Here is a 13,279-nt window from a genome sequence, read left to right as displayed (position 1 = left end):
CCCCCCATCAAGTGTGCATACACAACTTCCTGAAGGAAAATTTGCTCACACAAAAAACTAAGACTTTTTTATCCCAGCAGCAACTCTGTTGAACGTACATTTTTATTCATTTATATCTATATATGGTCAATTGCCAAAAACTGCACCATTTTCAGGTGCTTTTGACATTTCTTAAATTTTGAGTCTCATACCAAAGTATTATGCTTTATTTTGTATTATATCTGTGCAGAAATGGTGGATCGAACAGGAGGCACCAAAAAATTATCTAGCTGGAAAAATAGATTTAAGGGAGAAAATAAGGCACAGTTTTTGGCAATTGACCATGTGTGTAAATATATATATATATATATATATCTCTCTCAATAAAACCATCCACTGTAACACTAGTTAGTGGGGCCTTGATAGCTTAGTGGATTTATGAACCAATCAGTAATTGTGAGATTGCAACTTGGGTGGTTCGAGCTTCAGCTCAGTCTGACAACGTACCCTCGGGAAAAGCACTTTATACAAATTGTTTTACCATTTGGCTTAGTCTGTTCCGAGACGGACGTTACATTCAGAGGTCTTGCATAACCTTCCAGTGTTGCAAGAAGCTACATACACGTTCTCTTTTCTCCCACTATTCAGTCCTCTGGCGTTTACAATAACCTTCCAGTGTTGCAAGAAGCTGTAGCCACAAACAACTTTTGGAACACTGATGGCTGCACAATCAGATTCTCATTTGACAATCAGAGAAACTTTGTCAGGGCCAGAGAGACACAGCTTAAACTGACCCCTTATTCAATCAGGAACCAAGTACAGAAACAAAATTAGGGCCTCATTTCTCTTAATGCCCAAACTTGATGAATAAACTCAACAATCTGTGAATAACTGTTCAAATCGTCGGCAGAGAATTCTAACCGTCTAACTCCAAATTTTCTCGAATTGCTTTTTTCCTTAAAATAGATTGACATAACGAATGGCTACGTCCTATTAAAATCTAGAACAATTTTGACAAACAAAAGTCTTGTTTTAAAGAGAAATTCTAACCGTATATTCCGACTGACTTCCGTGACTGAAGAATTCTAACCGTCTAACTCGTTTAGGTAGTCCGCCATTGTGGATCACGGCGATAACGTTACGCTCTGAAGGAGGCGTTTGATTATAAATAAAATTCTTTTTTCCTTAAAATAGATCGATATGACGAATGGCTACGTCCTATTAAAATCTAGAACGATTTTGACAAACAAAAGTCTTGTTTTAAAGAGAAATTCTAACCGTATATTCCGACTGACTTCCGTGACTGAAGAATTCTAACCGTCTAACTCGTTTAGGTAGTCCGCCATTGTGGATCACGGCGATAACGTTACGCTCTGAAGGAGGCGTTTGATTATAAATAAAATTCTTTTTTCCTTAAAATAGATCGACATGACGAATGGCTACGTCCTATTAAAATCTAGAACAATTTTGACAAACAAAAGTCTTGTTTTAAAGAGAAATTCTAACCGTATATTCCGACTGGCTTCGGTGACTGAAGAATTCTAACCGTCTAACTCGTTTAGGTAGCTCGCCATTGTGGATCACGGCGATAAAGTTTTGCTCTGATGGAGACGTTTGATTTTAAATAAATGTAAAATCAGAAAAGGTTGCTTTTGTTAAAGGGTTGGTTGACTGTGTCGAGCCTGTGGAGAAAAAGGAGAGAGAAAGCAGAAGATCGTGGTCCATGAAGTACCATCTGCGAGTGAATGGGGCCAGAGTCCAAGAGTGCACGGATTTCTTCTTAAGTCCTGTACTTTGTTACTAGTGTGTTCACATTGTTCTCACATCTGGGTTGGGTGTAGCAGAGGGTGAGGTTCCAGTTCAGAGAAAAAGGGTTAGGGATGAGACTACAGCATCAAAGGTACTTAAACAGTTTCTTCGTGATCTGCCCAAGTTGCCGTCTCACTATTGCCGAAGGACTCCAGTAAGTTATACTTGGAACCTGTTTTCCAGAGCTTACAGGCAGTGTACCGCCGTTTGTATAAAGAAAAGTATGAGGGGGGGGGTACTTTCTACCTTCAAGTTTAAAGAGAAGATCAATGCTATGAACCTGTCATGGTTCCATCCTCGAAAAGATAGGTGTGATCTTTGTGTGGGCTTTGAGGAGAGGAATGTGGAAGAGGGGGCATACAAAAAAGACAATAGACAAGAAGGAAAAATGCATGGGCAGCCCCAAAATCAAATACATGTACATCAAAATGGACCAGCAATCAGTTCTGCTATATCCACGCACCAATGCTTCTGCTTTGTACTACAAGAGGAAATTGAATGTACACAATTTCACAGTATAGGAACTAGAGAGCAAGGACTGTGTATGTTATGTCTCAAATGAATGCGAAGGTGCTCTGACTGCAAATAAATTTGCTCCTTGTGTGGCTGATTTTTTGTCATCTGATTTGACTCCAGATCATTATATTCAGATGGATGTGGTTGTATCAGAACTGCAAAGTCACAATGAGTTCTGCCATGTTACATTTCAGCTCTGTCAATGGTAAAACTGTAACATTAAAATTCCTGGAGAAGGGCTATACACAGATGGAGTTGGACAGTGCTCACAGCACATCCACTACCCAGCTGATTATGTCAGGCTAATGGAAGAAAGTAGGAAAGTGAAGCCATATGTAGTCAAGTATTTGACTCCTTGTATCTTTTCTGATTTCATCAAACTAACCAACCAGAGTTTACACACCAGATGGTCAAATTAAATACAAACTGAGATTTGATGATGACTGGTCACATCTGCCTTTGAAGCGTGGCGAGTCCACAGACATTCTCCATAAAGACATGAAGGGACTGCCTCTGTACCAGGGTAGAAAGTTTAATTCGTCCATAGAGAACTTTAATAACACATGCAAGAAATGAAGTCTGTTGTGCCATCTGACTACTACAAGTTCTATGACAATCTAGAATTGAGTACGTCACCAGTGCGCAAGTCAAAACCCACGGTTAAGTCTAATTTGATATGCAGTGTATTGTGTTTTGGTTTATGTAGTTTATTTTTAGCCAACCAGAGCTTTAGCTTCATTGGGTAGAGCATTTTAAAGCCTCATAATGGTGCTTGGACAAGAGGATAATTCATTCCTGTTGACACTGGATGCTGCTATGGCATACCTCATCTTGATGACTTTCTATGTAAAATGTGTTATTTAATTAGGCCATACATTAGTTGGGGATGCATTATATGAGGTTTAGTTGAGCTTTAAAAAAATCACATTACTTCTAGAGTCTTCCAACCAAATTAAACCCTGTTTTTAGAGTTAGAAGCATTTCAGTTTCTTCCACTGGAGAACTGATGGGTCTCTTTTCAATCTTGCTCGACTTCGAGCCAAGACCAAAATCAACAAACCAAACAAGAATACGAGACCTTTTCTTTGCCGGTGATGCTGCTGTTGTCGCTCATAATGAATCAACCCTACGAATAATCCTGTGTTTAAGAAGATTGAGATGGCTGGGCCATGTCAAGAGAATGGACGACAACCGGATTCCAAAGCAATTTCTCTATGGACAACTTGCCCAGGGAAAGGGACCAAGGGGAAGGTCAAAACTGAGGTACAAAGACATCTGCAAAAACAGATTATCTAAGCTTGGAGTAGATGTCAGCATCTGGGAAGAAATAACCGAGGACAGGAAAACATGGAGGAAAATGATAAATGAAAGAACTATTATGCTAGTGACTAGAGAGCAAGCACTGCGACAGAATCTGTACTTCAAACAGGAAAAATTAGCCATAAAAGTAGCTCCATGAAGACAATTCGTATACGGAAATTCTTCTCTGCCCCCCCCCCCTCTCTCTCTCTCTCTCTCTCTCTCTCTTTCTCTCTCTCTCTCTGTCTCTCTCTCTTTCAGACCCCTCCCCCCCCCCTCTCTCTCTCTCTCTCTCTCAGTCCCCCCCCCTTCTCTCTCTCTCAATCTCTCTCTCTCTCTCTCTCTCTCTCTCTCTCTCTCTCTCTCTCTCTCTCTCTCTCTCTCTCTCTCGCTCTCTCTCTCTCTCGCTCGCTCTCTCTCTCTTGTAGCTAGACAAGAAACCAATCCTTCTCACAATTTCCTTGAGAATGGAGGATCAAATAGATCTAGTAGCTTTATAGTAAAAACTTAACGACGCACTCAATCTGTCGACAAGCCCATTGCCTAATTAGAATTATGTGGAAATAAAGTGCGACGTTCAGTTTTAGATATAATAAAACAGTATTAATGTTAGATTCTAGATCTACAGTACTATGTAATACTAATTAGAACTTTTATAGTAGGCTTCCTGTTGGATTGACTGCAGGTGTAGTCATTTTGAGTTGTTCGGTAACACTAACGTGTCACGATGACTGAGTTAGACGTAACGAAGTGCGTGGCGTCCCCGCCGGGTTGGAGAATTCTAAACGAACAATTCGTTCGTCGACACTTGGACGGTTAGAAATCCAAAACTGAGCGGTCTATCCGTATAACTCTGGTTTAGCACTTAAAATAATAAAATTTCGGCAATTTTGTTTTACATACTTAAAAGTAGAGTCATGTATTCCAGTCTAGCGCATTTAAAGATAGTAAATCCCCATAGGAGCCTTTGAATTCAGTTTTTTGTCTCTCCTGCAAAATTTACGAAATCGGAGTTGGACGGTTAGAATTCTCCGTCGACGAAATGGATATCTGGAAACAGTTCCAGAGGAAAAACTAGACTCACTTCAGAAGCATTACTTTTGCAATCTATGAACAAGATCAGGTTTTGCTTGATGCATTCCTTGACACAGTCCTCCAATGAAGGCACTCGAACTGAAGGAAACCGGCTCCTGAGGACAAGAGAAGAAAAAGGCAAATTGAAAAGTGTGCTCACTTTACATTACAGTTGTCAAGAGCAACAAACCCTAATCCAGTGCCATTTTGAGGCAACGGCACTTCATCGACGCTTCGAAGAGCGTGAATGGACTATATTCACAGCATTATTCACAGCACTACTCACAGCACTACTCACAGCACTATTCACAGCACTACTCACAGCACTACTCACAGCACTATTCACAGCACTACTCACAGCACTACTCACTAAGCGATGGTGTGCACATGCTACAATACAATAACATCACTCCATCATTCCTAAAGCTTCAATTTCCAGTAGGGGAAGTGGGAATCACTGTGACAGCCTACTGGCACGCTCATTTCTGGCAAACATCGGGGGGGGGGGGGGGGGGGGGGGGGGGGGACATACGGGAGGGTGGGATCATCTGTGGCCGTCAAAGAAGACTTTTCTTACACATTATATCAGAAACAGACAGACTTTTCCTACACATTATATCAGAGACAGACAGACTTTTCTTACACATTGTATCAGAGACAGACAGACTTTTCCTACACATTATATCAGAGACAGACAGACTTTTCTTACACATTATATCAGAGACAGACAGACTTTTCTTACACATTATATCAGAGACAGACAGTGGCCAAAACTCTGATGATAAAGTCATGCACAGACATATAAAAAAACCCCAACAACAACAGATAAAAAATTAAATAAAAGCACAAATTCACATGTATCAGGAAGTATTGCTAAAAAAACAAACACATGTACAGTCTGCCGCGTGATACACAAACAGTCCAGCAATCAGTGTAACGTTTCGCTGAGCCTGCCCTGCCAGCCGCTGTGCTCACACTCACTTATTTGCATCCTTGGCAGCCGCGTTCAGTTTCTGAAGTTGGTCAAAAGTGTAGTTGGAGACAAAACCTGTCCCATCTGTAGTGTCGTCAACTTTAGGCCCATGAATCACCACACCCACACCGTCTTTGCTGAACTCTAAATCTATTTCCACACTGCGCACTCCAAGGTCTGCTGCCTGCAAAAGAAAGCAACATCTAAGTACCATTTATTGACAGAAGTAGAAAGCAAAGAAGAAATGAAGAAGAAATGAAGAAGAAATGAAGAAGAAATGAAGAAGAAATGAAGAAGAAATGAAGAAGAAATGAAGAAGAAATGAAGAAGAAATGAAGAACAGTAGGAAAAAACAGCATACAAAACCAAAACTGGAGATAGGAGTGGGCTGTAGACTACAAACAGGAGTGCTATATATTGTATTGTAGGCTACAAACAGGAGTGCTATATATTGTATTGTAGGCTACAAACAGGAGTGCTATATATTGTATTGTAGGCTACAAACAGGAGTGCTATATATTGTATTGTAGGCTACAAACAGGAGTGCTATATATTGTATTGTAGGCTACAAACAGGAGTGCTATATATTGTATTGTAGGCTACAAACAGGAGTGCTATATATTGTATTGTAGGCTACAAACAGGAGTGCTATATATTGTATTGTAGGCTACAAACAGGAGTGCTATATATTGTATATATATATATATATAAGGCAGCGTGGTGAAATCAGGCACTTGTCAAAATACAGATATCGCAGAAATGGGTATTTTCTTCCAGTTTGGAAATTTAAAGCAAATTTTACTTTTTGGCTCCACCACTTTAATGTCCATATAAAATCACATTTCCATGGGAATTTGACCGAGAAAAAAACCATTGATCAAAGGCACAAAATATCCCTTTTTTATTTTTCAAGGACTCTAGCTATTAGCGGCCATTTTCTCGCTAATTTCTCACAACTACAACCAGGCGACCCCCCTTCCTTCAATCTCAAATATCTCGAGTCTTATTTAGATAAAAGGATACCTTCTATTTCATTGAAAGCAAGGCAAATAAATCAGCTCTCAGATGGTACCAGTAACTCCACATGCTCAAAAACTGAGGAGCGGCTGATTCCACCGCGTCGTGACACATATTACACACTTGCTGGGCCGGCCCCCTTTCCAAGAAAGGAATGATCGGTGCATTAACTTCAACTGAAAGTCATTGGTCTACTATATTTACATTCTACTGGAATGGAGCAATAAATCTTGAGAGAAAAGTGACACATTTCATGAGTTTCCAAGTTGCCAAATACAATGCATGCGTGTGAGGTGTCCGAACCACTTGATCTTTCGTCTCTCGATGTGTGGTAGGACTGGTGTTGCTCCTACCGTGTCTCTTTTGCCTTCACTTATTTATTTTGTCTCGTCTTGTCTTGTTAACCGTTCTTCTTAAAATTTCATCTCGCATGTGACCAGCTTCCTCTCTAGGGCTTTTGTTAGGGACCATGTCTGGCACTGAATGTGAGTGTTGGTCGGAAAATGGCGTTGATGAGCTTCGCCTTGGTGCTCATGTAGATAGTGGGATGTTTCAGGAGAGGGCCGAGTTGATGACTGACTGACGCCTGTTTCTCCCCGCGACACCCACCAGGAGAGGGCCGAGTTGATGACTGACTGACGCCTGTGTCTCCCCGCGACACCCACCAGGAGAGGGCCGAGTTGATGACTGACTGACGCCTGTGTCTCCCCGCGACACCCACCAGGAGAGGGCCAAGTTGATGACTGACTGACACCTGTGTCTCCCCGCGACACCCACCAGGAGAGGGCCGAGTTGATGACTGACTGACACTTGTGTCTCCCCGCGATACCCACGGTACAAGCGGAAGAAAAAAGTAAAGTAAGTAAAGTAAAGTAAAGTAAAGTAAAGTAAAGTAAAGTAAAGTAAAGTAAAGTAAAGTATAAACACACTATTCTAAAACCACATTTCTTTTGTTTCTTTATCTTTGTCAATAAAATACTGCTATAGCGCAATCAGACAAACACGCGAGTTGGTTATAACAGAATATTGCTGCTGCTGTGCACAGCGCATAGGCCCATGTAACCAGATGGCGAGTTAGCCTATAGAACTTTCTTTCTGATCGTCAACGCCGAGTTGTCAACATCGCTAGCGCTAGAGAAAGAAACCTGATTCGATTTTTGAGCAAGTAAGCTTATGTTGAACAAAATCATCATCAGGGGAGATAACAAAAAGAAATAAACAAAACACCAAACTCATGAATTTATAAGGCTTACATTATCATTTCCCTTGAATTTCTTACTGGATCCCTTATAAGGAGAATCCTGCTAGAACTTACAATAACAGACATTCGCACCAGTTCCGTCCCTTTAGTTGTAACAGGACTCCACAGAACTGTAGTAAATTATGGTGTGGGCTAATATTATATATATAGAGTCAGGTACACTGTAAAATATGGCGTGGGTTAGTAAAGGAACTTAGCACAGTCAAGCACACTGTAAAATATGGCGTGGGTTAGTAAAGGAACTTAGCACACAGTCAAGTACACTGTAAAGTGTGGGATGGGGTAGTTTTAGTTTTAGTAGAGGTTTTACGGCGCTCGCAACTGCATAAGTTCATATGAGCACCAGAAGATTAGAGGTGTTACAAGAGAGTAACAAACATAAAAAAGAAGAAGGGGAGATAAAGACGATAGATGTTTGATAGAAAAGAAGGAGCAAACCACAGCAGAGCACCCGCCAACCACCCACTTGGTGTGGGTTAGTAACTTTGCACAGTAAAGTATACTGTAAAGTGTGGTGTGGGCTGGTAAGTGTGTCAAGTATACTTTTTTTTGGGTGTTTTACTGCGCTCCCAACTGAATAAGGTCATATGAGCGCCCGCGACACATAAAAAATTTTCAGTTGGTAGGATATTTTTAATTTTACCCGGGTGGTGCCCGACGCCTACTCATATCGATTTTAGGACCACCAAGGGATCTTTAACTAGCGCAACTTGAACACGGGACCTCCGTGATTTTTCCCCCTTGTTCGAGAAGGCTAGGTGTAGATCTTTCCTACCAAAAGATCAGGGGTGTGGCTGAAAGACAGCAGTTAGAAGGAGCCAAGGAGTAACAGCAGAAAGGCTGCAGAAAGAGTCAGGAGCCCAGAGGAGGGGGCAAAGAAGGTGAGGGCATGGGGGCAGAAAGGGGAGACAAAAGCAGACGACAGAATATTGCTAGAGAGCAGGAAAGGAGATGTATTTTCCATCGCTACACGGATGTGAACCCGGGACCTTTGAAAGAGAGGCGAACACCTTAACCTTGACCATCAATGATTTATTTCCACTAGGCCACAAGAGCCCCCTGGTATACTGTGTGATGAGGCAAGACTTACAAAAGTCATACCTGATGTGTTGTCCTCCCCTTGCCCCTCTTGATTCTCCTCACCTTTTCTTTTCACTATTCTGCCTTAAAATCTATTCTCTCCATTCCATTCTTTTTATTTTTAACTTCTTCCTGCTTTCTTTCATCTCTTTTCAAGTTCACTTTAGATTTCGGTAGAGTCTAGTGGCACCAGGATTTTGATCCACGGGGACTGCATGACTAGGGGGACCAGGATTTTGATCCACGGAGATTAAAATTGTGGTCTTTTCATTCAAAACTTGGATGGGTTAGGAAGTGAGAAAGAAAGAAAGAAAGAAAGAAAAAAGAAAGAAAGAAGAAAGAAAGAAAGAGGGTGAGAGAGAGAGGGAGAGAAAAGGTGTGTGAGAGAGAGAGAAAACGTGTGAGAGAGAGAGAGAAAAGGTGTGTGAGAGAGAGAGAAAAGGGGAGGGGGGGGAGGCGTGAGAGAAAGAGAGGGATGAATAAGTGTACACCATACAAAGGGAATGATTTAGAGAAAAATGAAAAGAAGGATACAAGTGCGCGTGCTCAGGCGTGTTCTGCGTGCAGGCATGAGTACAGTTTTAACCTTTGCTTCAAAGTATTGCCCAATGGACAGCAATGCGACCTTCCCCGCCATTTGGGAAAACAAAATGACAACAACTGGAAGCAAAAGGAAATGACTCATGAGGTCACGCAGGCGCAAAAGCAAAATATTTTCCTGGTCGTCCTAGACAGGCTGTCTCCGTGGACCATGACAGAGTGTCTCCGTGGACCATGACAGGCTGTCTCCATGGACCATGACAGAGTGTCTCCATGGACCATGACAGGCTGTCTCCGTGGACCATGACAGAGTGTCTCAGTGGACCATGATAGGCTGTCTCCGTGGACCATGACAGAGTGTCTCCGTGGACCATGACAGGCTGTCTCCGTGGACCATGACAGAGTGTCTCCGTGGACCATGACAGGCTGTCTCTGTGGACCAGGATCCTGACAGAGTGTCTTCGTGGACCATGACAGAGTGTCTCCGTGGACCATGACAGGCTGTCTCCGTGGACCATGACAGAGTGTCTCCATGGACCATGACAGGCTGTCTCCGTGGACCATGACAGAGTGTCTCAGTGGACCATGACAGGCTGTCTCCGTGGACCATGACAGAGTGTCTCAGTGGACCATGACAGGCTGTCTCCGTGGACCATGACAGAGTGTCTCCGTGGACCATGACAGAGTGTCTCCGTGGACCATGACAGAGTGTCTCCGTGGACCATGACAGAGTGTCTCCGTGGACCATGCCAGGGTGTCTCCGTGGACCATGACAGAGTGTCTCCGTGGACCATGACAGAGTGTCTCCGTGGACCAGGATCCTGACAGAGTGTCTCCGTGGACCAGGATCCTGACAGAGTGTCTCCGTGGACCATGCCAGGGTGTCAGGATCCTGGTCTCGGGAGACACTTCCTTCTATTGTTCTTCTCCTCCTTTGTCACTTCACGGCTGTCCCCCACACTGGCCCAGTCCTTCCACACAAGGATTGAGATTTTCAAAAGTTGTCAAGTTTGTACAGCCTCATCCGAAAAACTACAATTCAGGGCTAAAAGGTGCTATAACAGATTACATACAAAGAAAAAATTACAAATAAGTTGAATAAATTCTTACCATCTGAATGGCTTCAACAGTATTGAATAAATTCTTACCATCTGAATGGCTTCAACAGTATTGAATAAATTCTTACCATCTGAATGGCTTCAACAGTATTCTCAGGTGCATGATGAGCGCCTCCTTTGTGAAAAATGATATTCTTCTTTAAGTCATCATTGTCAAATTTGAACAAACTCAAAATGTTGTCACTGACACGGCTTTCGTCAAGCCGAGGTAATTTCACGTATTGAATTGCACCAAGGACAACTGTGAAGAGCACTAGGGCAATTCCAAAAGAATTTGTGATGAATGTATTCAAAGCCATCCATAAAATCAGAGCAGTTCCAAAGAGAACCAAGTTCCTTGTTGAAATGAGCATCTTGCAGACAGACCAGACCTCCACTTTGGACCACTTCCTGAAACTAGATCAAAAGAAAATAACATGAGGATTTTTATCGATTTTATTGAGAAACAGATTTTTATTAGCCAATAAACCGCTATATATATAAGGGCCTATACCTCAAAGACTAGATTGATTGTAACTGAAAATCATCTCAAAATAAAAAAAACTAATTTAACATTTTAGGATACTGTTATTTTCATACATATGACATTTTTTTAACAAAGGGCAGAAGAGTATATCCTAAGTAAAGTATCCTAAGTAAAGTATCCTAAGTAAAGTGTTTCAAAGTGTATCCTAAGTAAAGTGTATCCTAAGTAAAGTATCCTAAGTAAAGAGTATCCTAAGCAAAGTATCCTAAGTAAAGTGTATCCTAAGTAAAGTGTATCCTAAGTAAAGTGTATCCTCAGTAAAGTATCCTAAGTAAAGTGTATCCTAAGTAAAGTATCCTAAGTAAAGTGTATCCTCAGTAAAGTATCCTAAGTAAAGTGTGTATCCTAAGTAAAGTGTATCCTAAGTAAAGTATCCTAAGTAAAGTGTATCCTAAGTAAAGTGTATCCTCAGTAAAGTATCCTAAGTAAAGCGTATCCTAAGTAAAGTATCCTAAGTAAAGTGTATCCTCAGTAAAGTATCCTAAGTAAAGTGTATCCTCAGTAAAGTATCCTAAGTGGGGTCTTCTGAGTCAATACAGACCTATCATGCGGGAAGGAAAATATAACAAGGCACACTAAAATGAGCTGATCGGTGGTGTGTTCTATTTAGCATAATATAATGAGCTGATCGGTGGTGTGTTCTATTTAGCATAATGAGCTGATCGGTGGTGTGTTCTATTTAGCATAATGAGCTGATCGGTGGTGTGTTCTATTTAGCATAATATAAAGAGCTGATCGGTGGTGTGTTCTATTTAGCATAATGAGCTGATCGGTGGTGTGTTCTATTTAGCATAATATAATGAGCTGATCGGTGGTGTGTTCTATTTAGCATAATATAATGAGCTGATCGGTGGTGTGTTCTATTTAGCATAATGAGCTGATCGGTGGTGTGTTCTATTTAGCATAATGAGCTGATCGGTGGTGTGTTCTATTTAGCATAATGAGCTGATCGGTGGTGTGTTCTATTTAGCATAATGAGCTGATCACTGTCTATTTGACATAATAATGAACTGATAAAAGATACTGCACAACTCGGATTGAACGTAGTCGTCGAGCCTGACCTTCAATTTCATTCAATCCAAGTGTTCATTAAATTATAGTTAAATAGTAAACATGAGTAGTGTGGTTTCAAAAGAGAGGCATTTTGGTTTCTTTGATGCCATACGGAAGACATGCTGGAAAATCCTTCCAGGAAATTAATATACTGAACTCTACATACTGTGCAAAAGGCAAAGGGCTAATTCCTTCAAATGCACGCCGGTGTCATCTTATGGGGTATTGTTTGCCGAACAAGTTGTGTTGCTGTAGTGTAGAGTCGAGCATACGCAACATAATTTGATTCCATAGACCAGCAGGCAATTCACTCCTGATGCTTCATGCCCAGACCGCTTGTGTCCCATCCCCACTACATATATCACAATTGGCCCAATTGCGTTGTTACATTTTAAAACTTGTTTATAATTAACTTCATATGGAAAAATTAGGCTTATCGTAATGTACCGTCAAAGCCCATTATATCGCCTACCTCAGGGCGAGCATGAAGTTGGCGGTACAGCGGGGGAAGAGATACAACAAGGTTTTCCTCTGTTGAATACATGTATGTATAGCACCGACTGCCCAACGTCAAGGGAACTTCTTTACCATTTCCGGGGGGGGGCGAGATGGTGAGCCCTACTGCGTAGTGGATGTGTCGTGTGTATGTGTAGCCTAGTGTGTTGTACTGCGTAGTGGATGTTGTCGTGTGTAGCCTGGTGTGTACTGTACTGTGTAGTAGGTGCCGTGTGTAGCCTAGTGTGTTGTACTGCGAAGTGGATGTGTCGTGGGTGGCTAGTGTGTACTTCGGGCAGCCAGTTCGCTGGTGGTACAATGGGGTAAATTTACAGTAGTTTAAGGAACATACAAATGGGACATCTAGCTGTATGGTGGTGTAGAGAGGTGGAATTCATGTTTCTATAGGGGACCCTTTTCATACATTGGCAAAACCTGGCAGTAAGCAGGTCTGGCGGTACAACAAGGTTTTCATGTTCACTGCTAAATACATGTTGCACCGACTGTCCAACGTTTACCGATTTGTAGTGGGGGGCACG

General features: G+C 41.8%; 1 protein-coding gene across 1 annotated transcript in view; it reads right to left on the bottom strand.

Moving 5' to 3' along the window:
• Positions 1–4,687: 4,687 nt before the first annotated feature.
• Positions 4,688–13,279, bottom strand: part of LOC101851845 (glycerophosphodiester phosphodiesterase 1) — a gene marked incomplete at its 3' end in the record, with an annotated part of 12,689 nt that continues 4,097 nt past the window's right edge. Inside the window, 3 exon segments of the mRNA XM_013085919.2 lie at positions 4,688–4,793; positions 5,659–5,834; positions 10,735–11,062. Of these exon segments, the coding sequence (XP_012941373.1) occupies positions 4,688–4,793; positions 5,659–5,834; positions 10,735–11,019 (567 nt within the window).

This window comes from Aplysia californica, unplaced genomic scaffold (assembly GCF_000002075.1).
Source record: "Aplysia californica isolate F4 #8 unplaced genomic scaffold, AplCal3.0 scaffold00016, whole genome shotgun sequence".
Taxonomy (NCBI): Eukaryota; Metazoa; Mollusca; class Gastropoda; order Aplysiida; family Aplysiidae; genus Aplysia; species Aplysia californica.
The sequence above is the reverse complement of the archived record's forward strand: the minus strand, read 5'-3'. Positions and strand labels throughout refer to the sequence as shown.